The sequence below is a fragment of the Pseudochaenichthys georgianus genome, chromosome 1, assembly GCF_902827115.2.
Source record: "Pseudochaenichthys georgianus chromosome 1, fPseGeo1.2, whole genome shotgun sequence".
Lineage (NCBI taxonomy): Eukaryota > Metazoa > Chordata > Actinopteri > Perciformes > Channichthyidae > Pseudochaenichthys > Pseudochaenichthys georgianus.
Genome location: NC_047503.1, coordinates 48,999,641 through 49,026,059, shown reverse-complemented (window position 1 = coordinate 49,026,059; position 26,419 = coordinate 48,999,641). Strand labels below are relative to the sequence as shown.

At 41.9% G+C, this 26,419-nt stretch overlaps 1 protein-coding gene across 1 annotated transcript; it reads right to left on the bottom strand.

Annotated features, from left to right (window-relative positions):
• Positions 1-10,991: 10,991 nt before the first annotated feature.
• On the bottom strand, positions 10,992-18,947 carry LOC139434208 (zinc finger protein with KRAB and SCAN domains 1-like). Its single transcript, XM_071203873.1, has 2 exons — positions 18,478-18,947; positions 10,992-12,595 (listed from the first exon to the last, which is right to left on the bottom strand). Exons 1-2 carry the CDS (start codon positions 18,662-18,664, stop codon positions 11,607-11,609), a joined length of 1,176 nt encoding a protein of 391 aa, XP_071059974.1. The 5' UTR covers positions 18,665-18,947; the 3' UTR covers positions 10,992-11,606.
• Positions 18,948-26,419: the final 7,472 nt, after the last annotated feature.

Sequence of the window (26,419 nt, the reverse complement as noted above, 5' to 3'; positions counted from 1 at the left end):
AAAATTCGTAACTAATGTAATTTTTACATTCTGACGAAAAATAAAAATAATTATGAATACATATAAAATAAAAGAAGCCTCCGTGAGTTACTACAAGCTATAAAGTTGATTTAAAAACGTTTTATAGAATAAAAGCTCACTGCGGGACGTTGTAGAAATGCGTGTGTGCACCACGACAAAGGAGCCTCATTCCCTTTACATTGGGGTTGTTTGCGTGGTGCCGACACGTAAATGTAACAAAGTTCGTGACTCCAACACGCATTGTGGTGTTAAGGAGTCGTGGTGGAGTCACGCATTCTGGTGAGATCAGGTTGGTTTTGCTGCTTATATTCTACTGACTGCTGCTTATATACGACTGACTTCTTATATTCTACTGACTGCTGCTTATATTCTACTGACTGCTGCTTATATATTGACTGCTTATATACTGACTGCTGACTGCACAGCAGAAGTGGCTTGATTTTGTTGTCAGCAGGGGACTTTGACAGAGTATTTCTCAAACAATACACAGTAAAAGTTCTTCAATGTATTGTTAGTAGTAGGCTAACTAATACAAAGTCAAAAAGTATCAATTTCATTAAGAACTAATGGTAACATTTTATTTGTATCACTCATCAAAGACAGCAGAAAACATGCATTATGTACTATAGAGGGGACCCTGACAGAGGATTACTCATAAAGTACACAGAGTAAAAGTACTTCATTTCATTTCTGGTAGCAGTCAAACTAGTACAGAGTCCAACAGAGTCAGTTTTATTAAAGGAATGGTATGCTCATGACACTCATTTTTTAAAAATTATCATCCGATAAAACAGACCAGTCTCTGCCAGTCTCTCTTTTTTTTTTTTTAATCCGATGACATTATCAGTGATTTTAAACTGATTATATACCGAAATAACATCAACACTGTGGGCGCCGCCATTTCCCGGACGTGACGTAATCCATGCGTTTGGTTTTCGAAGACACGTTGATCTCCATGTTATTTACTGTAGTTTCTCTGTATCGCGAAATATTGCCATAATTCGGATAGGAACAATCCACGGAATGCTCGGTTCCATCTGTTGCCAAAAGGTAAGCATAAGAAGTACATTCGGAGGCAGTGGCTAGCGAAATGTGGCCGGCCCGAACCGAGAGATTTACAGGCTCATGTATGCAGCGAACATTTCACATTTCCGGACGACTACTCTGAGAGTATGATCAAACATAACATGGGATTTAAAGAACAACCAATTCTCAATGGAGATGCAGTACCATCGGTCTTTCTGGTGTCATCACCGACCAGGACACCAGTTCGGCCAGTAGAGAAATCGCCCTCTGCAAGTGTGAAGCGACGGAGGAGCAGAAGTAGTGCTCGGAGTAAGAATAAGGTATGTTATAGCGCATTTCCATTGCAGCGGCTAGCCCCGTTTTAACGTCCAGGCCAGGACAGTTTTTGGTGGCCTTTCCATATAGCGTAGTACCGGCTAGTGTGTATTTCCCCCCAGTTTTTCCGGCCCCATAAAATCGTGATTCTATGGCCAGGGACAACGAAGCTGAGTATGCTAAACTAGAGAGGGAATCGCTAGCAAGGGTGGTACTACATGCATACATATAGTATCTTATATCATCTTCCCATTATACACACATGCATTTCCAAACATTTGGACTACCTATGTTGCAAATGTATTATCTTTTCAATTTACACACGGCATCTATTGCACGTCTGTCCGTCCTGGGAGAGGGATCCCTCCTCTGTTGCTCTCCCTGAGGTTTCTCCCATGTTCCCTTTAAACTGTGGGTTTTCTTCGGAAGTTTTTCCTTGTACGATGTGAGGGTCTAAGGACAGTGGGTGTCGTATTGTCATACTGATATGTATGGATGAATTCCCCCATCCAATCTCTTCACATTGGTCAAAACTCGTTCCTCTGCTGACGAGTCCGAACTGAAATACGCCACCATGTTTCCGTGTGTTGACAAAGTGAACGCATGGATGACGTCACGACCATCACGTGACTACTGAAAATGGCAAACATGGCGGCGGCCAGACGGAATATACAGGTCTTGATAAAAAAGAGCTATAAAATCATTATTTACCGGGGAATATCGCTGATTTCTTCAGGGTATGGTTTAAACATAACATTTCACTAAATACTGAAGTTTTGATTAATTATCTAATGAGTGGACCATTCCTTTAAGAACTTGTGGTAACAAATATTTGTATCACTCATTGAATATAGCAGGGAAAAAAATGAAGAGCAGCTGATTTGAAAAAACAAACTCAAGAGACGGCTGAGTGACCGCAGTGCAGAATGGCTGTATAGTTTAAATATCCTTACAATGTTGTCAGTGTTAGACAAAGGCCTATTATATTTACAGCCCTTGATAACATTCATTTTCTGTGCTCGATATGTGTCTTGGCTGTTTTCGTTGTGATCGCTAAATTCACCTTGTTTCCCCTTGTTTATAATTGTTACGTGCCGTAGTGTGTGTGTGGTCGGGTGTGTGTGTTTTCCTCTCTCTCCCTCTGATTGTCCCCAGGTGCAGCCTCTCCCCAGGTGCTCCTAATTAACAATCACGGCTTCCATATAGGACCGGAGGAGGACGGCAGTGAGGCCCTTCTTTCTCTCCTTCTCGTCTGGCTGCATGTGTGCAGCATGTCTCTGTGTGAGACCCAGCTTGGTTGTGTGATGTTTATTGTAGTCTTGTGTTGTAATTTGGCTGGTGAGCCGCCTCACTTATGTTCTTATTAAAACCTCACTTAAACTCCTTGAGCATTGAGTTTCCTCTCCTTTTTCTCTCGTCCAGCTATCTTGTGTGTCGCTACTTCCCTTGGTACCCCTAGATCTACCAGGGAACGTAACATGGGGGCTCGTCCAATCTTTGAGACAAAGAGTGAGTATTTGGTTGTTGGTTAGTGTTATTGTGTTTGGTGGTGAGCAGTAGTGTATATAGGTGTAGAATTAGCTGTGATATTATTTACTGTTGAACAGCTTCCTCAGTTTAGACAGGGGAGTGTCTAGCTGGACTGAATCAGTCCTTCCTTCGGATACTCATTTTTTATTTTGCCTTTTTTATTTTCAGGGTAATCCTGGGTGGGGATTTATTCCCTGTTGGGGGCAGGCGATTCAGGGTTTCGGCCGCTGATGTTTGCCTTTAAAGTCACCTCGAGCCCGGCACGCTCCAGAAGATAGTTAGGTAAAGGTTGGTAGGCAGGATCTGGGGAAGTTTGTAAATAAATATATAATAATATTTGTAAGTAGCCGTTGCTAAAGATGGCTTTTGTGTTGGAGCAGTTTGTGGCCAGTCCTACTGTGGGTCAGCTAGACGGGTGCAGGAAGGTTGATTTGCGGTTTGTTGCTGACCATTATCATGTTTCTGTTTCCTCGGCTCTGGTAAAAAGTGAACTCAAGGCTACTTTGATAGCTGGACTAGTTGAACAGGGGGTTTTGAGGCGGCCTGTTTTAGTGGAATCTCCTGGCACGGTGGTTCAGAGTGCTACGAAACAGGCAAACATTTTCACCACACCTCAGTTTGACTCGTTTTCGGCAGGATCCTCACCTACGGGGTCTAAAGTAGATGCCAGGGTAAAAGTACGTATGGCTCGTCTCCAGTGTGAGAGGGAGGAGCGTGAGCGTGAGCGAGAGTTTCAGCTCAGGAGGGAGCTGGAGTTCAGGAAGTTGGAGGCAGACACTGCTGTCCGGATGCGTCAGCTAGAGCTCCAAGCAGCTGTGGTGGGTGATTCTGCAGTTACACCTTCTGGTCCTGCTGCCTCCTTTGATGTGAGCAGGCATATTAATTTGGTCCCTGTGTTTCGGGAATCAGAGGTGGAAGTCTATTTTGGTGCCTTTGAGCGCATTGCTGCGGCCCTGCACTGGCCAGAAGACGTGTGGGCTATTCTATTACAGTGCAAGCTAGTCGGCAAGGCTCAAGCGGCTTGCTCTTCTCTTTCTGTCGAGGATAGTTTGGAGTATGACAAGGTGAAAGGTGCTATTCTCAGGGCATATGAGCTTGTGCCTGAGGCCTACAGGCAGCGTTTTCACGGCATAAAGAAAGCTGCTGGCCAAACATACGTGGACTTCGCGAGGGAGAAGAAAGTCCTCTTTGACAGGTGGTGTAGAGCGTGTAAAGCGGATGACATCGCTTCCGTATGTGAGCTGATGCTGTTGGAGGAGTTCAAAAACTGTGTACCGGAGCGTACGGTAGTCTACCTGAATGAGCAGAAAGTGACTACTCTTCAGCAGGCTGCCACTCTGGCAGACGAGTTTGCGCTGATACACAGGAGCGTTTTTTTTTCAGCGGGATCCTCCTCAGCGGGACCCTCCTCAGCGGGACACTTATCGGAGAGCTCCTAATAATGATGTTCCCTGTGCCAGTGTTCCATTGTTAGGTCCCAGGATAGACAGAGCGTGTTATTTTTGTCTTGACCCAGGTCATATGATAGCAGACTGTGCAGCTTGGAAGAGGAAGCAGGCCACCACTATGGCGGATGAGGAAAGGCTTGAGCTTTTGGCTCAGAGCGATTCTCCTCATCGTTTTGGTTTCCGGAAAGCTCGTAACAGGCGTGCCACACATGCTCATTCTGCTGCTCTTCCAGGACCCAAGAAAAAGAGATTGTGTTTCTTTTGTCTTGATCCTGGTCATCTAGAGGCAGAGTGTGTAGCTCGGAAGGAGCAGGTGGCAGCTGCTCTGGAAAAGCCAAAAGCCCGGCACCCGGTTGCGATGCGACAGAGTGGTGAGTTGCAGTTAAGTTCTGCATCCGTCTGACAGTAGTGTGGGTGTTTCCGTCTCTGAAGCGGTTGGTGTGGACCTGGCTCAGAGCGATGTGGATCTGTGTTCAGTGAGTGGTGTGTGTGTTGTGTGTGTTCCATGTGTTGCTCCGGTGTTGGCTGCTGGTGAGCAGTATAAGGTGTGTTTTATGGGGGGAAGTGTTACGTGCCGTAGTGTGTGTGTGGTCGGGTGTGTGTGTTTTCCTCTCTCTCCCTCTGATTGTCCCCAGGTGCAGCCTCTCCCCAGGTGCTCCTAATTAACAATCACGGCTTCCATATAGGACCGGAGGAGGACGGCAGTGAGGCCCTTCTTTCTCTCCTTCTCGTCTGGCTGCATGTGTGCAGCATGTCTCTGTGTGAGACCCAGCTTGGTTGTGTGATGTTTATTGTAGTCTTGTGTTGTAATTTGGCTGGTGAGCCGCCTCACTTATGTTCTTATTAAAACCTCACTTAAACTCCTTGAGCATTGAGTTTCCTCTCCTTTTTCTCTCGTCCAGCTATCTTGTGTGTCGCTACTTCCCTTGGTACCCCTAGATCTACCAGGGAACGTAACAATAATATTATCACCGTTCCAAGCAAACGAGGGCTTTTGTTTTGAAATCACTTCTGTGAGTTTTGCCCCGCCCCTCACTCCAATGACCATTTAGTAAGGTAAAAAACAAAAAGGCCTCTCAGACGCTCTTCCGCTAACTTGTGTAATAAAGAAAAACAAATGGACCGTAGATACACGGATTAGGGCAACACCATCTGGTAACAACTTTAAATATTCGACCATGTTTATGTGCAAATTAAGAACCTTTTTCCTTAAAGGAGACCTATCATGCTATATTTAAATGATATAGTGTATGACCATACCTATATAAGGTATATTTATACATTTTATCTTTCAAAATACCAAACAGATCATTTTTTAGACATGCCTTGTTTCGCTCATTTTCGCTCTATTCCAAGCCCGTCTTTGAAAATTCTGAGCAGCAGCTGACCACGCCCCCCTGCAGAAGAGCAGGCATGAGCCGGCGAGAGTCACGTTACCATGCTTGCTGTGATTACGAGTGTGGAATAAACATGTCATCTCAGAGCAATGCATGTGTTCAAGCATATTATCAATTTGATCCAGAAACTGACCCTGAAGCAGCGGAGGTTTTGGTGGAGGTGCAAAAATCTCGGTTGCAGCAGGACGTTTCTGAATGATTAGCTGACAAGCTGTTGTCCCTATTTATTTTACTCTGTTACGATGCTTGCTCCTTATTCCGTTCATATTTTGGCTAATTAGCAAGAATGCAATGTGTACAGTTTGTAACGCAAAAACAGCGATATATATATATATATTTATAAAGGGAGACATTCATATTTTCAGCATATATACAATGGCCTCATTGCGTTTATTAATAGTTTACAGTCCTTTTCTTCCAACATCGTGCAACAACCGTTGGAAAGTTGAATAACTTAGGATGATAAAAAGTATAACTCCAACAACACCTCAGTTGTCAGCAATGTGTGTAGTTTCATGTGTTTTTAAAAGCTCAGTTATTGACTTCTTTGTGCAAATTGCGCCACGATGCCTTCTGAACGGAGAATGTGTGCTGCATGGAGATACCACAGGTAACATTTTTGACAGCTTTACTAAGTTGTCTGTTTAAATATATTTTTCACATGTCATTCAATATATGTTTATCACAATGTGTCAAGACGGATGCAGTAACTTGAGGACTCTGTAACCTGTATGGTGGACCATCCTGGATTGGAGCCTGTGTGCCTAAATGTGTTCTCCCTGCAGAATGCGTTGAATATTTACAGAGCTGAACATGGTGGACTACAGTTGAGGCAAATAGAGCAGTGAGTGGTTTGTTTGTTTTGACAGAAATTGTAAAACGAATGCTAATATTGTTCATGGAAATAAATACTGGTGTATATGGCTTTATGCAATCTTTCATTCTGTCATTGTACATGTACTATTATATTATATACTACACAGCAATGGCATAACACACCCATGTGTACGAAAAAAAGGTCCACACACACAACCTTATGCTTTTGAAATCAGAATATTCTTTACCCATCCAAACATGAATAATCACGACACATTTTGATATCAACTCGGAACTTTATTGTCAAAATCAACGGTTAAAAAAACCCATAAAAAAAAACTAAATGTAGCCTACTTGTATTTTGTATAAATGACACAAAATAGTTTTACAGAAGCTTTGTGAGCTGGTGCTGGGGCTTCCTTGGACGCAGGATCAGAGTGGTGATTCCGGCCTGCGTTGTCCTCAGGATACGCAGGGAGTTTCCTGATCCGTGAAATGTCGATGTTGGGTTCAGACAGCAGCCAAATTGAACCGGTAGCATACCCGGCGATGACTTCCTCCCTGTCAGGTCGCTCATAATGGTGCAGGGTCCACAAAGACTTTGTCGAAGATGAGGTCCATCAAGTTGGCCACGTAGGGCTGTGCAATGGTAAAAAAAGCACAACAAAAAATGTGGTTTAGATTAGTATATGCATGTAAAAAAAAACTGAAACTTCTTTCTAATTTTTTTATTTTATATTTGTAAATAGTTTTATAATAAATATTTTAAACACTTACGGAATGTGGGTCAGTCTTTACTGGTTTTGCTCTGCATTCTCCCTTCCTGGCCTTTGGGAACTGCAGTTTATACAGAGGGTTTCCAGTGGATGTAGTGGCTTGTGCACGCTCAGCGTTTTTATTGTAGTGCAGGGCTGCCAGGTACAGTCTTTCATTTCCGCCATGATAAAAAAAAATGTAAATAATAGCAAAGGATGTACAAATTGAGACTAATTAGTAAGTATGTGAGGTGCTGGCCTGTAAAGAAGAACACATAGTTAGAACAAAATCATCTCAACTTAGTATTCAGGATGAGAAAATACTATTTGGATAAATATAGTCTGAAATCCCAAAAGATGGGGCTAAAACTCTCTATTTAGCAAAGCTCTTTGCTTAGCCTTTTCCAATCTGAGTTAATTTTGCACCGTAACGTGCATGCTGTGTTTCTGACTCAATACAGATGATGTGTTGGAGAGGGGCTGAGCTCAGTAGACTGACTGTAATGAGTGCTAGCCACTAATTAGCCTGTTGCTAGAGGTAAGGCCTTGTCAACAACAACAGACCAACAGGGCTTTAGCTCAGTTTTACTCGTGGTGTGTGTCCCCCCTCGCATACATACACAGTGTTGTATCCTAACACACCCCCATGTATATTCATGTGCGCAAACAAGTAAACACACAAAAGCTTTTACATATAACGCTGCAAAAAACGGCATGTCTCATTAGCGTAGCGTAGCTTAGCTTACAGATCGATGATATCTGATCGTTCTTACAGACTACAATCACAAAAGCTTTTACATATAACGCTGGAAAAAACGGCACTTGCCTACAGAAGATTACGTTTGTTATTATAACTTACTCAATATGACTTTAGAGGATACAAAATACTAATAAATAGGAGAATAAATACTTGTGTTATCGCCTAGGGCGTGGCTTTACAGCAGGGGTGGGGAACCTTTTTCCTCTCAAGGGCCATTTCAATATTTTCAACATCCTCCGAGGGCCGTACAAATTATTGACCTCTGCTTAAAAATCACAGCACATTCATTTGTCCTTTTCTTTCATGCTGTGCAAAGAAAAAGCAACCTCTTAATCCAGATATCTTGCCATGACTCGCGCATGCATTCACGTGCACGGTGTGCCATGACCACCAAACAGAAAGATATGGATACAAGATGTGTGCAAATGTATTTAGTTTCCTATCCATGGACATGATTTAAGTGGGGGGGGCCTAACCTGCTCTAGGGGGGTCCGTTTTTTTTTTTTTTTTAAATATTGCAGTTAAAAGCATCAATCTGGTGCACTTTGAGAGCAAAATGAAGAGATCTATGGATACATTTCTCAACACCCATATGAAACAGAACTGTAAGCAGATTTACTTTTTCTTTATGGATATTTTACAAATCACTCTCCTTTCAAACTGTATTCTTGTTTATTAATAACTTTTTTTTACTGAATAAAGTAAACAGGTATAAAATACTATATGTATTTTATACCCGTTTACTTTATTCTCTTGTTTTTTGATAACGATAATGATCATATAAAGATGTGCCTTTACCTCTGGTTGGAGAAAAAGCTTCTTATATTTGTTAGCACAGCTAGCTAACCAGATGCTAATAACAACAAAGTGATTGACTGTCTGATCAGTATGACAGATGAACAGATCGCCAGTGGGCTTACAACTAAGACACAGCCACGCAAAAACTGCAGCATGTGTAGCCTACGGACTTATGGGTACTGCAATTTTTTGAAGTCCCGGAGTGGTTCTGGTGCTCTCCGTCAGCATTGCACCCCTGTCAGACGAGACATATACCACGTGGTGACACGTTAGGCTCGTGTTGTGTTCAAGGAACATGACCGTTGCCAGGAAAAACAGGCACTCGCTTGTTTAATTATTTTGCGGTCTAGATTTCTTTAATGTTTTTCTTTTTTGCGTGTGTTTATAAATTACCTCGAGGGCCAAACCAAATGGTCTCGCGGGCCGTATACGGCCCGGGGGCCGGAGGTTCCCCACCCCTGCTTTACAGCCTTCACACAGATTGCCATTACGGCAGTATGTCTGAACATGTTAGCAAATGCCTGATAATTCAAATAAAAGACAAAGCAAAGACTGCGGAGCGTACAAAATAAAATGCTACAAAAATATATAAACACCTAACCGATTACTATTTGGGTTTGAGGCGACATTGATACGGCGAAGCTACATGCTACATATAGCTTTATCAGGAAAAACACCGCTAAATAAAAACGTACAGCTTCAAAATTTGATGTGTCCTCATTGGCCTGGTCCCGGATGGTTGGTATTGATCCCGGGTTTAGCATTACTTTGGAGGCATATCCGTGTTGGACTTGAGACAAGTTCATAAACATGTCCGTCGTAAAATGTTTGGAACACACAAACAGAAATCTGCCGTGGTCTTCTGGCACATGTCCCTTGTAAATGAAGTCTAGCCACAGATTCATTTCTTTTTCCACTGATGGCATTGCATGCAGTCCCCTGTCCCGAGTCTTGCAGCCAACAACAGCACAACGTTTAACTATCTTAGACATCCTGGCAAGAGCAGGCAAAAACACAGATGTGGGTTGACTTAGCCTGCCAATAGCCTATATCAGCACCCTATATGCGAATGAGAGGTTTGGCAATGCATGTGGCCGTGGCTCATTCCCCTGATAGGTGGAGAGTTGACCAATAAGCCGAGGACTTCTCTGTGATGTAGAAAAGTGTTGAAATCTGGATCCGTTTTTTTCAGATCCGTTGCAGCCCCTTTTTCAGAGATTTGGCGAAGGAGGAAAATAGAGAGGGTTGTGTTTTCTGACACTTGGTGAGTTCCCTGGAACACCGGGGACACATATTTATATATAAAAGACGTACAAAGGTGCATTTTGCATGATAGGTCCCCTTTAAGTTAGTCTCTTGTCTTTTCTGACTTTATGGGTATTTGACTTTATATTAAATAAATAACAAGAGTGCAGAACATCTAATACTCTTCACTATGAATCCAGAACAATACAACTGCAGGAGTATGGGTAAAGCGAGATGTTTGCATGCATGTTGAGCCGATTTGGGCAGAATCAAGCAGAGTGGATCGTGCTGTTCATCCTATGTCATCTATATGTAAAGAAAACAGTCTAAATATTTAACATAAAGCTGTGAAACAGTCTCAATAATTGGCAGCACAAATGTAAGGTTTAATTGGAATAAAAGGATACATGTTGAGATAGAAAGTTCTAATATCTTAAGACAAGAGCTTGAATATAAAAAAATACAAACGCTTTTGGCTCCTTCCTGTCTTTCTACTGGACCTTTCTTGGCTTTGTGCTGGCTATCTTCTAGCTCAATTCAGGGTTTTTGATTTTTTGTATAGCTCTATCCCTGATCATTTTCAGAACCTGAAGGCTCGATACGGACTATCTTCTGGTTCTCCTCTGGATCCATCCACTATCTCTTGTCTCTGTCCAGTGAATTACACTTGTGTTACTGGAGCAGGTAAAGCATACAACAGATACTTTCAGCATTATCGGAGCACGGAGTGGAAGCTTGGATGAAACACAGCGGACTTCTAAACAATGAACACCCACAACTTGGAAGAAATAAAGTTGGGTTTTATGCGTTCTAATATTGCAATGCAAACCCATGATGTAAGGACAGGAATTAAGAATAATTTAGTCATTGAATACTCATTTCAGTAGATTTAATCAAACAAAGCATAAACATATTGGACATGGCCTCAAGACTGTAACCTCTTCACATTCTGTTGAAATAGTCAATTACTAGCCATATCTCACCCATTGCTGTTTTGAATCATTAATGTGTGGATGACAGTTGAACTGGATGATGTAACATTTATGCCATCTGCCGGAAAGAACACGTATCGCTCTGTTGGCGTCATTTAGACAACAAAAACAGAGTGAAGCTCTCATTTCATCAACAATCTTTGAGTACAGACACCGTCCTGCAGAGAGCAGACAGCCCAACATCACCTCTTTGGTCTAGCATCACTTTACAAAACGTTTGCATTAAGACACTAAGACTAGCTGGTCCATTTTAAAGGTTAGTCCACCTTAAATGAGCAGTGGGTGATCAGCAGGTGAAAGGCAGGACACGGGAACTTGGTCCTGAGGAGATGTAACGATTATTATACAAGAAAGTTGTCGAGTCAAGGGGTCGAAGAAATGAACATTTGTGTATATTAGTGAATCAGTTGCAGGTGGGTGAAATCAGGTTTAGGGAGTAACGTATTACATGTAACGGCATTAGGTCATCAGGACACAAAATAGACAAATGTATTCCCTTACAGTTACAGAAGCAGCTGACGACCAACACACTTGTGTCTTGAAACAATTATGCCGTTTAAATCTTTTGTCACAAACATTGCAGCTATTCTTCCTCTCCTGTGGGACGTTAAATGTCCATTCAGTGAAAAAGCTTTCTTACAGACTGTACAGCTGTGTGTTTTCTCTTCTGTGTGGACTCTCATGTGTTTCTTTAAATGATCACTCCGTGAAAAAGCTTTTTTACAGACTGAGCAGCTGAAAGGTTTCTCTCCTGTGTGGACTCTCATGTGTTCCTTTAAATGTCCACTCTGTGAAAAAGCTTTCTTACAAACTGAGCAGCTGTGTGCTTTCTCTCCTGTGTGGACTCTCATGTGTGCCTTTAAATGTCCACTATGTGAAAAAGCTTTCTTACAGACTGAACAGCTGTGTGCTTTCTCTCCTGTGTGGATTTTCATGTGTTCCTTTAAATTTCCATTCTTTGAAAAAGCTTTCTTACAGACTGAGCAACTGAATGGTTTATTTTCAGCACTAGGTCGTGAATTACTGACAGATTCATGTCTATTTTTCAGTGAGTTTGAGCCTGACGCAGGTTCTCCGGTCTCCTTCCAATCAGCACTGTGTTCAGTGTCAGGTTCAGAAGAGTCTTCAGCGTCAGGTTCAGAAGAGTCTCCAGTGTCGTCCTCAGTCTTTGGTTGTAAACTGATCTCTGGATCTGAGTTCCTGGCTGGTTCTGGTCCTCGACAGTCATCTCCATCAGCTTCTGTTTCCATGTGTTCAGTTTGTCTTTGATGAGGCTGAGAGGACTGAGGTTTCTCTTTATCATCTTCACTCTTCACAGGGTCAGGAGTGAAAGTGGACTTGGTGATATCAGTCTCCTCCAGCTCCTCACTGACCCTGAGTTCCTCCTGGTCCTGCTTAATGTGTGGGGGGGGTTCTGGGTCCTCCTGGTGCAGACTGGTGCTCTTCTCCTGCTGGTCAGGGAGAACCTCTTCTTTAACCACCACCTGGACGTCTGCAGGAAACACACATTGAGAACAAACTGTTAAGTGTTAGCATTTACAAATCTAATCACCATTACAATGGGAGACATTTTTCAGCCCTAATTAATGCCTTTGTTTTTATACTTTCACATTATCTTTCTTTGTCCCACTTAATGTGTATCTTTGTTGTCTCAGTTCAACTTATGTAGCCCAGCCCCTTTGAAAATGAAAAAGGGTTTTTTCTTCTGGCGTAGCACTAGCTGCAATAAACAAGGAATTGTATTTGGGATCGTTCACAGAAACACTACGCCTACAGTATAAAATTGAAATCCTGCATTCAAACCTTATTTAAGTAAAAGTATGCAAGTATCATCAGAACATTTGACAGCACCTTCTTACGTAACAGTAACGATGGTGCAGTAAAATGTTCCCTGTCAGTGTTTAATTTATGATGTTTCTTGATTATTTCGTATGTTCACCTGGAATCAATCAATCAATGTTTATTTATATTGCCCAATATCACAAATGTTACATTTGTCTCAGTGGACTTCACAGTGTGTACAGAATATCAGTATGACAATACGACACCCTCTGTCCTTTGACCCTCACATCGTACAAGGAAAAACTTCCAGAGAAAACCCACAGTTTAAAGGAGAACATGGGAGAAACCTCAGGGAGCGCAACAGAGGAGGGATCCCTCTCCCAGAACGGACAGACGTGCAATAGATGCCGTATGTAAATCGAAAAGATGATACATTTACAACATAGGTAGTCCAAATGTTTGGAAATGCATGTGTATAATAAGAAGATGAATTCACGAGGATGTCAGCAATCCTGTGGGAGCCATCAGGGAAGTAGTATGGTGAGAGTCAGGCAGGACCGCAGAGACAGGTTCAGCCACGACTCGAAGTCCAGGACTCAAATCCAGTGCTCAGGATAGAGGATCCAGGACACACGACCCCAGCAACAGGATTAGCCTCGACTCAGGATCCCGGCGTATATATGAACACAACAAAGAGATTTGCTGCTGCTGGGCACCCTCATGTGGAATCAAATGAAAATGTTGACAATGAAGTTGAAAATAATGACAATGTTGACAATGAAGTGGAAAATAATGACAATGATGTTAGCAATGTTGATGTTGAAACTGATGTTGAGACTCAAACTAAACAAAGTGCTGTTATTGATGATATCAATCCGGAGGACAGTGCCTCTAACATTTCAGGTCCAAAGGAAAGGCAACACAAAACACACTAATGTATCTAAAACATCATCCACCGCATCTGCCAGGCTAAAAGCAGAGGCTGATGAAGCAGCATTTGTGGAGCGCATGAAGGCTTTAAAAAGAAAACATCAGTTGGAAGCAAAGGAGGAAAAACTAAGAAAAGAAAAAGAGGAACTAAGAAAAGAAGAGGAACAGTTTGCTCTGGAGACCAAGCTAGCTGCAACTAATGCCACACTCAATGTTCTGGAAACTAGCTTAAAATGCAGCTCCAAAAGGGATGGAATGAACTCTTATCTGGAAAGGAACAAGGCTCAGAGTACAAGGCAACTCAGTCCAATCAATTTGTCCCACAGAGAAATGACAAAAATAACATGCAAAATGAATTTCACCCTAATGCCCAGGCTGTCACTGTAAGACCAAAGGAAACCTCACAGACCATCAGGGTTAAAGACGCATCACAAACCGTCAGGCCTAAACAAATGGCAGTGTTACAGACGGACCTCAGACCACTATACACTCAAGCACCAACACAGGTGGTGCATGATGCTCAACAGACAGGACGAGCATCCTCCTTGAATATTACATTGCATTTAGCTGACGCTTTTATCAAAAGCGACTTACAATAAGTGCGTTCGACCAACAAAATACAAACTTGAAGAAAACAGAATATTCTACCACGGATAAGCGGAAGAAGATGGATGGATGGTTGATATGGCGTAATTTGAATTAAATACACTATTTAATTTAAATCAGTTTTATTCTGAAAAAATGGAAGTTCACAATATTAACTTAATACTTTTATTCTGAAAATTCCTGACTTCCGGTTAGCATTAGCATGTGGCGAAATGCTACGTTTTCATGTGAAATTACATGTGATGTTGTACACTAAGCACACTGGGATTAGCACTCATTTATTGACGCTGAATAACGTTTATCAGGGAATGTTTAAATAACCACAGACACCAGAATGATGTAATTTAGCAACAGAAAAAGGCAGGAATTGCATTGGACCCACCCCCTGACGACGCCGGCCAATAGGAGAAGACCTCAGATGACAACAGGAAGAACAAGCCAATAATTGATCTCTTCTACCTGCTGACCTGGGCTGACGGGAGATGAGGAGAGCGCCTCCTTTTGCAATTTATTTTGTTCACCACCGCATCTTTTGTGTAATTAAATGCTGTTAACTTTTATAAGCTTCCCTTGACTCTTTTCAATCTCTCCTGCCTTTAGTGAGATTTTAGATGGTTTATAACAAAAAGGAGAATATACGTAAGTGCTAGTTTTTTGGCGAGTCCAAGTACCGGTTTTCGACGTTCCGGTTGTAACCGGACTTGAACCGAAACTTTTTACAAGTCCAGTACCGGTTTGGCGTACCGGTACGCAGCACTACGTGTGAACATTCCACGACAGGATGATGTGGAAAAATGGCCTTACTTGAGTAACATACAGCTGCACGACTTGAATGCAGATGTGGATTTGCTCATCGGAACTGATGCAGCAAAAGTGATGGAACCATGGGAGCTGATCAACAGCCAAGATGAAGGCCCATACGCAGTCAGAACAAGAGTCGGCTGGGTCATTAATGGACCACTTAGGAGTGGAAGTAACGGCAGAGTTAAGACTGGCTGCTCTGTTGTCACAACAAACTGCATATCTGTGGAACATCTGGAAGAGATGCTCATTAAGCAATACAACCATGATTTCAATGAAAACACATCAGAGGGGCAATTGGAAATGTCAAGAGAGGACATTAAATTCATGAAGTACTACAGAACTGAAAAGAAGAAACTTCTCCCCAGGAGATATTGTCATCATTGCCGATGCTACAGCTCCAAGAGGATCCTGGAAGATGGGTCGAGTTGTGAGCACCAAGTCTGACTCCAAAGGATTGGTCTGCTTTGTGTGCATCCAAACCAAAACCAGCGTCTTGGAGAGACCTGTGACGAAGATCTGCCTGCTGGTGGAGGCCACAGAATAAGATCATGGACAATTCTATCTATTTTCTCTTCCTATCCTGTCTTCTTACCATCCGTTTATCTTTCAGTGGCTACAGAGGAGGGGACACAGAAGACACTATGGCTCATGGATAGAGAGAATAGCTCCCTTATATTTACATAAGGGTAATTGTGATTCTCACAATTAGGGGCCGGAATGTGGAAGCTATTCAGTATTTTCACATTTATTTAATGTATTTATTTGTTATTTTTTGTTTTGTAAAATTAATTAATTTACAGCCATATTATTTAAGTTAAGTTGTGTTCCAGCTAAAATGCTTTTATTTTGAAGGTGATGGGTCAATGTTCGCACACAGCTGGGTTTATTTAAGTCAATCAGGGCACAGCAGCAGTCAGTGGGCACCGGGAAGGTCTATGGTTCTTTACCAGTATCAGGGCTGAGTTCAGCAAACATTTCAACACCTTTTGCTGTATTGTTCTTGCCAAGGTGAAGCTAATAAATACCAGAAAAACGTCAATGCCTTGTCTGGACAATGGACTCATTACCAACTCATGATCTGCGTAAGATCCACTATACCTGGTGCCTCAGTGGCCTTTTGAAGTTTTATTGTTGTTGACAAATAGCCACTACAGGTAATATTTAAAGAGCCTGTGACAGCATCCCAACAACTGTTGTGCAATGAAATATTGGGCTACTAGTAATCTCGAACCGTCAGTTTAAAAAAGAAGGTGTGATACCGTTCCGATAAATATCAATAAATTCGAACATCGCGGGGAAATTCCTTCGACTCATCTTGAAGTTTTGGGGGAAGCCGGAAGTGACGTCAATGCGGGAACGCTTCACTGTGCGGCGAGAGAGCCAAACACGGACAAAGTGTGTTGTCATGCATAGAAATGGTGAATTATTGAGTTTAGGCACGTTAATAACGTTTTAATGAAGTTGACTACAGTATATTCATATTTGTCAGTGCTTTCATGTCAATTCGGCGAACATGAACATAAATGATCGTGGTGAAGATGAGGATTAAATTAGGATTAAAAATCGGTAGTGAGAGCTGCTGAATTTCCTCCCGTCGGATGTGATATAAAAACAAATCGATTATTTTTGTAGTTGTAAACTCAAGTGGATGAAACTACATTTATTAGTGCTTTCATGTCAATTCGGCGAACACATGATACATTAAATGATCGTGAGGATGATGATTTAAAAATCGTTTGTTTGAGCCGGTCTGCATTTCCTGATGAGTAAACAAATCGATGCTTTTTGTAGTTGTAGTACACCAACATGGATTAAACGTGTGTTTTTTTTTACCACAATGTTGGGGAAATTAATGGATAAAATGCACGGATTATTATTATTATTCCCACTCCGATCGGGACACTAGGTCCACCCTTTCCCCGCAGCGAGGCCCCCCCCGTTTACAGTTTACGTGGGCTGGGCTGGGTGCAGTGGCGGACTGGCCATCGGGACGAATCCCGATGGGCCGGTACAGAAGTGGGCCGGTCGGATAAGTCACTAGCACTTCCCCCACTCCCCCCGTTGACAATTTACTAGTGGTACCGAAGTGGGCCGGTCGAGAGTCCCGGGATGATTTTTAGGCCCAGTCCACCACTGGCTACATAACCGTATGATCGCCCATATTCCATCCATCCATCTTCTCCCGCTTATCCGTGGTCGGGTCGCGGGGGTAGCAGTTCCAGCAGAGAGCCCCACACTTTCTTTTCCCTGGCGACATCAACCAGCTCTGACTGGGGGATCCCAAGGCGCTCCCAGGCCAGCGAAGAGATATAATCCCTCCACCTGGTCCTAGGTCTACCCCTTGGTCTCTTCCCAGCTGGACGTGCCTGGAACACCTCCCTAGGGAGGCGCCCAGGTGGCATCCTAACTAGGTGCCCGAACCACCTCAACTGGCTTCTTTCGACGCGAAGGAGGAGCGGCTCAACTCCGAGTCCCTCCCTGATGACCGAACTTCTCACCTTATCTCTAAGGGAGACACCAGCCACCCGGCGGAGGAAACCCATCTCGGCCGCTTGTATCCGCCCATATTGACGCACCCAATTCCTAAACTTCTAACAGATACAACATAAACCGATCCTTCAGCCTCATATGAGCTCTCAGACACGTTCAAAAGTAAACTGTCATCTCTGTCTGAGCTTGCTGCTGTGTGCGCCATCGTGCGTCTACATGCATATGCTGGGATCCTGAACGGTGCAGCTGGAGCGCTGTGCCCACAATGACGTCACACATAATTTGGCGGGACTTGAAGAATCCCCGAGAAGATCCAGAAAATGGTCAACATTGAAGGGCAGATTAATGGTTATCAAAGTACAAATATCCAACATCAGTTCAGTAACGGTTTTCAAGGGGACAATATTTACTCAAATTGATGGGGGAAACTCGTATCACAGGCTCTTTAAATCAGTACATTAAATGGCATATTATTCAATCATAGGTTTGCTCTTCCGTAATACATTTGTATTATTATAATAAAGTACATGTGTCGAATAACACTTACATACTTTTACTTAAATAAGATAAACTTAAATATATGAAATGCTTTAACTTGTAATTGAAGATTTTCACAGTGTGGTGTTTGCACTTTTACTTACCTGCAGCAAGTGCTGATAAAGGGTCTAAAGTGTTATTAATGTGATAATAAAGTGTTATTAATGTCATAATAAAGTGTTACTGAAGAGTGTAAAGTGTTAATTAAGGGTAAAGGGAACAGACCTGCTCTGTGTATCCGAAGCTGAGGCTGTAAAACAGCGTCCAGAAGTTTCTGGAGTCTCTTGTTCTCCTCTTTGGAAATAGACAGCTCCTCCTCGAGCTCTGCTATCGTTTTTTCAAACAGAGCAAACATCTCTTCAGCAGTGAGTCGCTGCTTCTTCAACGACAGCAGCATTTGGAATTTACTCATGTTTACTAGATCACCTTTTCCTGCAGACTCCGTTAAACACACCGTTTCTCTCTCCGTCAAACTCTCAATCTGACTAGCGTTGCTAACGTGTTTCCAGCTAGCATGCTAAGCTAGCTCCTATAGTCCGAGGTAAACGCTCCAGAAAAAAGAGCACAGAGTCCATTCAGAGGTTTATCCAAACACAGAGATGATGGATCAGCAGAGCAGCAGCTCACACGCACTTTCTCAGGAACACAGAGAGAGAGAACCGTAGCGACGAGACGCCACCTCGACCCAGTTTAGAAAGAGCTGGGAACTTCACTTCCGGTGCGGTTTGAGGACGTCAAAATAAAAGCGGGAAGGATTTTTTCTTTTTGGTTTTAAGAACGATTGGCATCACACCTACGACTGGATCAATAATAAAACTACTCTTTCAAAACAAAACTATTATAAGTAACAGAAAATACTCATAAAGGAAAAAGGGAAAATAAATAAACATCATTAAGCTAAACAGATCGCAGTGCACAAATCAAATATCTGTATAGTGTTAGAAATTAAAATCAATGTGGATATGGCGTAATTTGAATTAAATACACTAATTTAATTTAAATCAGTTTTATTCAGAAAACCGGAAGTTCACACTAACTATTAACTTAACACTTGCATTCTGAAAATTCTTCATTTCCGGTTAGGATTAGCATGCGGCGAAATGCTACGTTTTCAAACCGTGAATCGAAGGTGAAATGACATGTGATGTTGTACACTAAACATACTGGGATTAGCACTCATTTATTGACGCTGAATAACGTTTATCAGATAATGTTTAAATAACCACATACACCAGAATGATGTAATTTAGCAACAGAAAAAGGCAGGAATTGCATTGGACCCCCCACGACACCGGCCAATAGGAGAAGACCTCAGATGACAACAGGAAGGGCAAGCCAATAATCAATCTCTTCTACCCCCTGACCTGGACTGACAGGTCACATGAGGAGAGCGCCTCCTTTTGCAATTTCATTTGTACACCACCACATCTTTTGTGTAATTAAATGCTGTTAACTTTTATAAGCTTCCCTGACTCTTTTCAGTCTCCTGCCTTCAGGTTTCTAGAATTGCTTTCACTACCAATGAGACACATGACTCCAACTTGACTGCACTTGAGGTCAGGTTACAGGGGTACTGCCCGTATTTATTAGATTAAAAGGAGTGGCAGGACCTTCAACACATCCAGACCTCTAAGCATCAAACTCTGAACTCCGTTTCCAGCGCACTTTTTTGAAGACGGTAAAGATAGGCATGTTGGTGAGGAGGTCCGTGTTCATATTATGGACTAAACATTGCTTTAAACATCTCCGACATTAAATGGAGAGCCAGCCAGGAGAGTGCTTGGTCTCTCAGTGTATGGGAATTTAGTCCCAAGCGTTTTTCTGTCTGGTCTGAATGAAGAAGCGCCCAGAAAGTAAATATCATTTGAAATAGATGAGGGGAGACAGAAAGAGAAACTGTAGGTGTATGAATAGAGGAGTGAAGGAAAAGGACACATTAAGGAATGAAACGTGAAGGGATGAAAGGATGAATGGTTATGGGGATGAAGGGTTGAGGGATAAAGCGTCAGGGTGATGGAAGAAAAAGGGAGGGTGGTTTTTAAAATATGACTATTAGCATTTTTCCAAATGCAAATCATTTAAATTGATTCTCAGTTGAAGACTCTGTCTGTGGATCTTCGTATCAGAAACATCCCAGATCCTTATGAACACTGTGGCTCCTTTCCTTCCTAGTGACACATCACCACATGGGGACACTATGGGAGATAAACAAAAGCAACACTTATTAGATTTGTGTTTGTATTGCTAGCTAATAATGAAACATGATATACCGCTAAGTGAAACAGAAAACCTGAAATCTAGAGATCTTTGAAGGTGATCTTTTCCAAACACTCGTCCGATGGTCCTTCACTTGTTGTAGAGCTGGCTGTTGATTTATTCTGATTGTAATCTTACACAGTAACATCTAACAAGGTCTTCTACTAGTGAGCTTATGTTTCATGGTGTGAACATCTAAACTGTACATGGAGTGAAAGGTGATGTTTCTGGCTCTCTGTTTTAAACAGACTTGATTGGCTCTGTCAGCCAGGACAGCTATTAACCAAGACACGGACGAGGACTCTTAAAAGTTATTTATTATGTGGAATAAAAAAAACAATTTGACTAGACTTCTGTAATATCAACAACTCTGCAGTCTGCATGTAACACATAAGCATGTACACATAGTTGAAGCAGTAATATAGAGCACCTGATCACCGGCTGGTCTTAACGATGAATCATGTTTGACAAATCTACATGATTCACTTCAAGCTTCCAGCAGCTCATTCTCTAAACCTACAAGCTGCTGACTCCTATCTGCTGCTGCTGCTGCTGCTGCTGCTGAACACTGACAATACAAACTTTAAGAGTTGAACGTGAATATATTCACTTCGCACACATCCTGCACAGCCTCGCTCTCCTCAGGGACATTTCAACGTCCTTCTTCTTTGTTTCCATCAGGAGAGCATCTGAAGAGAATCAGAGAGACTTTGTGTAAAGTTACAGCTGGAACTGTGAGAGAGAAGACAACATCAGAACCTCATTCATGAAACCTGCATACTTTAAGAATTCATAAAACATTTTTCATATTTTAAAGTTGACCCCAATTATTTATTGGCTAAATTCATTACTGGTTTCAACTCAGGACGTTGTCTTTGATCACAAGTTCTCTTCACATTGCATTTATGAGCCACAGTATAGCTTTGATGGGAAATGTTGTCCATCTCTCTCACCTCTATATCTTCAGGTGCTTCAGTGGTGGAGCGCAGAGCTTTCTTCTTCCTGGATTAAGGGCAACAACAAATACAGATTTTATGTCCTAACTGTAAACTAAAAGATGTTAGAATGATGTGTGAAGTGATTAATTGATATGGTTGTACCTCGTCCACAGACTCAGGAGAAACACAGGAATCAGCATCAAGACCCCCAGAGTCGTCCTGATGATATTCACTATCATTGGTGAACTCCCTAGAAACATGAACACATATGTGATACTTCTAAAGGCCCTGAAACACCAAACTGACACCAAAGAACACGTCCCGACGGAACACGACTGTTGTGTCGCCTCACGTCTTCTGCTTCTTGGCCAACAGTCACACTGGAACACACGGCAAATACTTTAGCCGACGGCAAAGTAGCACGTACGAACTGCGCATGCGTGAGTGGCAATAATTCTCCTTACCAGCAGGTGGCGGTAGTGTGTATTCGTCATTCAAAAGAGGCAACAACTGGAAGACAGAGAAGAAGAACAGACTGCGTGATCTAAACAATCAACAAATAGCGTGTGCGTTCCATTTTCACTCTCGTCCATCGAAAACATGTTTCGTGCGGTACTGGAGCTATCAGCCATTGGAGTGTTGCTTGTGGAAGACATTCTCAAGCAACCGTTTCGCTTCTCATGTACTGATTTGCTAGCTGAACAGCCAATCAGAGTGATTTCTTTGTTCGACTGCCTGTGGCCGAAGCACACGATTCAACATTCAACATGTTGAATTGGCCGTGCGTCGGCCATGGAAGGCCAAATAAGGCATGTCACAGCCGACGGTGCGGGACACACGAACTAACGAAAACGGCCGATTTTGGCCTGGTGTGTCAGGGCCTTAACTATCGATTGATAAATCACATTGTCAGTCTGATCCACCTCTGACACCATGGAGGTTCCTCCCTGAACACTGACATTTTTAATATGCTTGGGTTGCTTCAGATTACTAAGTGAATCAGTTCTGGTGAATGTAGAGAACTTAACTGTTCCAACACTCAGATGAAAGGTGGAGTTGCTACGTCCTAACTTGTTCTGGGCTCCACAGGAATAACTCCCGCTGTGTTCAGCTCTGAAGTCAGTGATGATGAAGATCTGTCCTGAAGCTTTTGGAGAGTCATCATCCTCCTTGTACCAGGCTGCTGGGTTAGCATCACTGCTAAAGGTCAGAGTCACTGAACTGCCCTCCTCTCTCTCAGCAGAGGGACTCACTGACACAGAGGGAAGCTTTGGAGCATCTGGAGATTCAGAGAGACCCAGGTCATTCACATCAGGAGGTTTTAAATATTTACATGGCGTTCTCAGATGTTACATTTTGGATAAATTGATAGGTTTTTGGGAAATTATTGTCAATAAATGTCCTTAAAGAAAAAACGGTTTAGTATCTTAAAATCACCTGAAGCTACTCAGAGAATCACAGCAGACTGTGAATGAGAAGCGATAGAGCTGAATAAAGTAGTAAAGATCAGTGAAATCTTCTCCAGCAAAGACTGGACAGATCAAAGCTTTAAAACAATGTTTCACTCACATTTCACATCAATGGAGATGCTGTTAGATGTCTTCACCCCCAGCTTGTTCTCAGCCGTACAGTAATACTGTCCGGCGTCAGAGGACTGGATGGAGATGAGGACAAGATGTGGTCCTTCATTGAAAGAAGAAAGGTGTGAATTTTGATCCTCCTTGTACCAGGTGTAGTTAGCTGCTGGGTTAGCATCACAGCTACAGGTCAGAGTCACTGAACTGCCCTCCTCTATCTCAGCAGAGGGACTCACTGACACAGAGGGAGGCTTTGGAGCATCTAGAGGAAATACAATAGACGATACAATTGAGTTAAAATACATCATGGTGTATTGAATGAGAAATATTTATCTGTGAGGGAGCATCTGGAATTTGGAAGTGTTCTTTTGACAGTTATAGAGCTGAAGGAAAATAAGTATACGCATTTATATTTATTTTTCTGTATAACTACTGGTTTTAATTACCTGAACATACGTGCTAATCTGGGAGCTTATAAACAAAACAGCATTTTCATCATCTACCAACCCAGTCTCACAAAAAAACGTGTAATAACTACGTTGGTCCACAACGTAGGACGTAGTATTTCTACAAAAACGCCTCTGAAATTGTAAGATCCCTACGTTTTTTTTCAACATTCATTCCAATGGCTGGCGTCTATGTCACGTGATCTTCACATTTCTCCCTGCAGAAAAAAAAAACATGGCAGACATTCCTTTTTATTCTCGGTGGAAGATGCCTATTTTAATGCATTTTGATGTCATTTGATGCGAGTAATATGAGTTGTTATTTCAGATTATGTGTGCAGTGGATGATCTTTAGTTTGCTAGTTATTACGAAGATTACTTCAGGAAATTGTGTCCATTCAACGTTTTAATTGTTACCAAGGTGGTTGCTAGGGATGCTGGTATCGATATTATTTCTGTTATGTTGTGTAACTGTTTAATGGTGTTATCTTTATTGCTATTGCTTTATTGCTATTATGTGTGCAGTGGATGGTCTTTAGTTTGCTAGTTATTACGAAGATTACTTCAGGAAATTGTGTCCATTCAACGTTTTAATTGTTACCAAGGTGGTTGCTAGGGATGCTGGTATCGATATTATTTCTGTTATGTTGTGTAACTGTTTAATGGTGTTATCTTTATTGCTACCCCCCTTCCCGTAAATGTATAGTGTTGGTCCACAGCGCAAAACGTATTAGTAACAAAATCTGCATCTAAAATTGTGGCATAGATACATTATTTTCCCCTGTGCAATTCTCCATTTACTCAACAATAACACATAATTATCTTCTTTCCAGGACATGCCAGGGCCCTGCCTGCCTGTAGCTTTGCCGATATCTGTGTTGATAGGTAATAGATTAAGAGCGGTGAATCAGCTTAGAAACAGGAAGTGCTCAAACGTTCGTGTGAGTTTATCAAATGTAGCATTGATTCCATGTCAGCCACAGATTGTCACAAAAAATCTGACTGATAGTGTATCTAACAAACTTAAACTAGCTTTATTAAATGTCAGGTCTCTGGCAGGAAAAACATTTTTAATCAATGATTTTATCACTGAGCACAATCTTGATTTTATGTTTTTAAGGGAAACTTGGATTGAACAAAATAACAGTGTAGCTGTTCTTATCGAATCAACCCCTCCCAACTTTAGTTTTATGAGTCAGGAAAGAATGCATAAGAAAGGGGGTGGAGTTGCTATTCTGTTCAATGATTCCCTTCAATGCAGGAAGACATCTTATGGGAACGTTGCTTCTTTTGAATATGTGGCCCTTCAGCTGAAATGCTCCACTCGAGCTCTGTTCCTAAATAACTATAGACCACCCAAATACTGTGCAAGCTTTTTTGATGATTTTACCGAACAGCTGTCTATAGTGTGTATTGACTTTGACCGTCTAGTCATTGTTGGTGATTTTAACATCCATGTTGACAACCCCCAGGACAGAGGGGCTAAAGAACTGTTTTGTGTTCTTGATAGCTATGGACTGACTCAGCATGTGACGGAGCCTACGCACAATAAGGGGCACACTCTGGACTTAATTATCTCAAAGGGTCTGAATATCTCTAAGGTTGTGGTGACTGGTGTTGCACTCTCTGATCATTCGTGTGTGTTCTTTGAGAGCTCTATTTTTGTTCACAATTTTTTTCAAAAAGAGGTAACCACAAAGCGATATTTAACTGAAAATACTAGGAAAATGTTTACTCAGAATGTTTCTTCCACACTTGCCCCTGCTAACATCTCAGTAAATGAGCTAGTAGATCATTTTAATTCAAAAATTAAAAATGTTATAGATGCCATTGCTCCAACTAAGGTAAAGGAAGTGACTGGGAAGAAAATATCTCCATGGAGAAAGGCCATGACCGTGAGAGCAGAAAAAAGAGAGTGTCGAAAAGCTGAACGTAGGTGGCGAAAAACAAATCTCCAGGTTCACTTTGAAATCTATAAAGAGAGACTTGGCCTTTATAATTTGGAATTGAAAAACACACGACAGTCTTTCTTCTCTGACATCATTACCAAAAACAAAAACAATGCACATGCCTTGTTTGCTACCGTCGACAGACTAACTAACGCCTCAGTGTCAGTAGCCTCTGCATTTCTATCCACCAGGGCATGCAATGATTTTGCCTCCTTTTTCACTGACAAAATTCAGAAAATCAGACAAGCAGTCAGTGCCATAGCATCAGGTACAGCAAATGTGTTGTCCCTATGTCCACCTAATATCAATTCAAACACCATGACATAATTCCATCAGATTATTGATAAAAACCTAGAGGACATTATTCAACATCTGAAATCCTCCTCCTGCTGCCTTGACATTATTCCAACAGGATTTTTCAAAGATGTTTTTCGTTGCATGGCCTCAGATCTACTTCATATAGTAAACAAATCTCTTCACTCAGGTATTTTTCCACAGGCCCTGAAAACTGCAGTCATTAAACCGCTCTTACAAAAGAATAATCTAGATGCTTCAGTAATGAACAATTACAGGCCCATATCAAACCTGCCATTTCTGGGTAAAATCATTGAAAAAGTTGTTTTACAACAGTTGAGTAATTTCTTGCATTTAAATACTTGTTTCGATGTGTTCCTGTCAGGCTTTCGTCCAAACCACAGCACTGAGACTGCTCTTGTAAAGGTCTTCAATGACATCCACTTAAACACAGACAGTGGCAGAACTTTAGTATTATTATATTTCAGTGCTGCGTTTGACACTGTTGACCACAACATATTACTCGACCGACTAGAACACTGGGTGGGACTTTCGAAAACAGTTCTAAATTGGTTTGAATCCTACTTAAAGGACAGAAACAACTTTGTTTCTATTGGTAAATACACATCTGAGTTGACACATATGACACGTGGGGTACCTCAAGGCTCCATCTTGGGGCCTCTTCTCTTTAACATCTACATGCTACC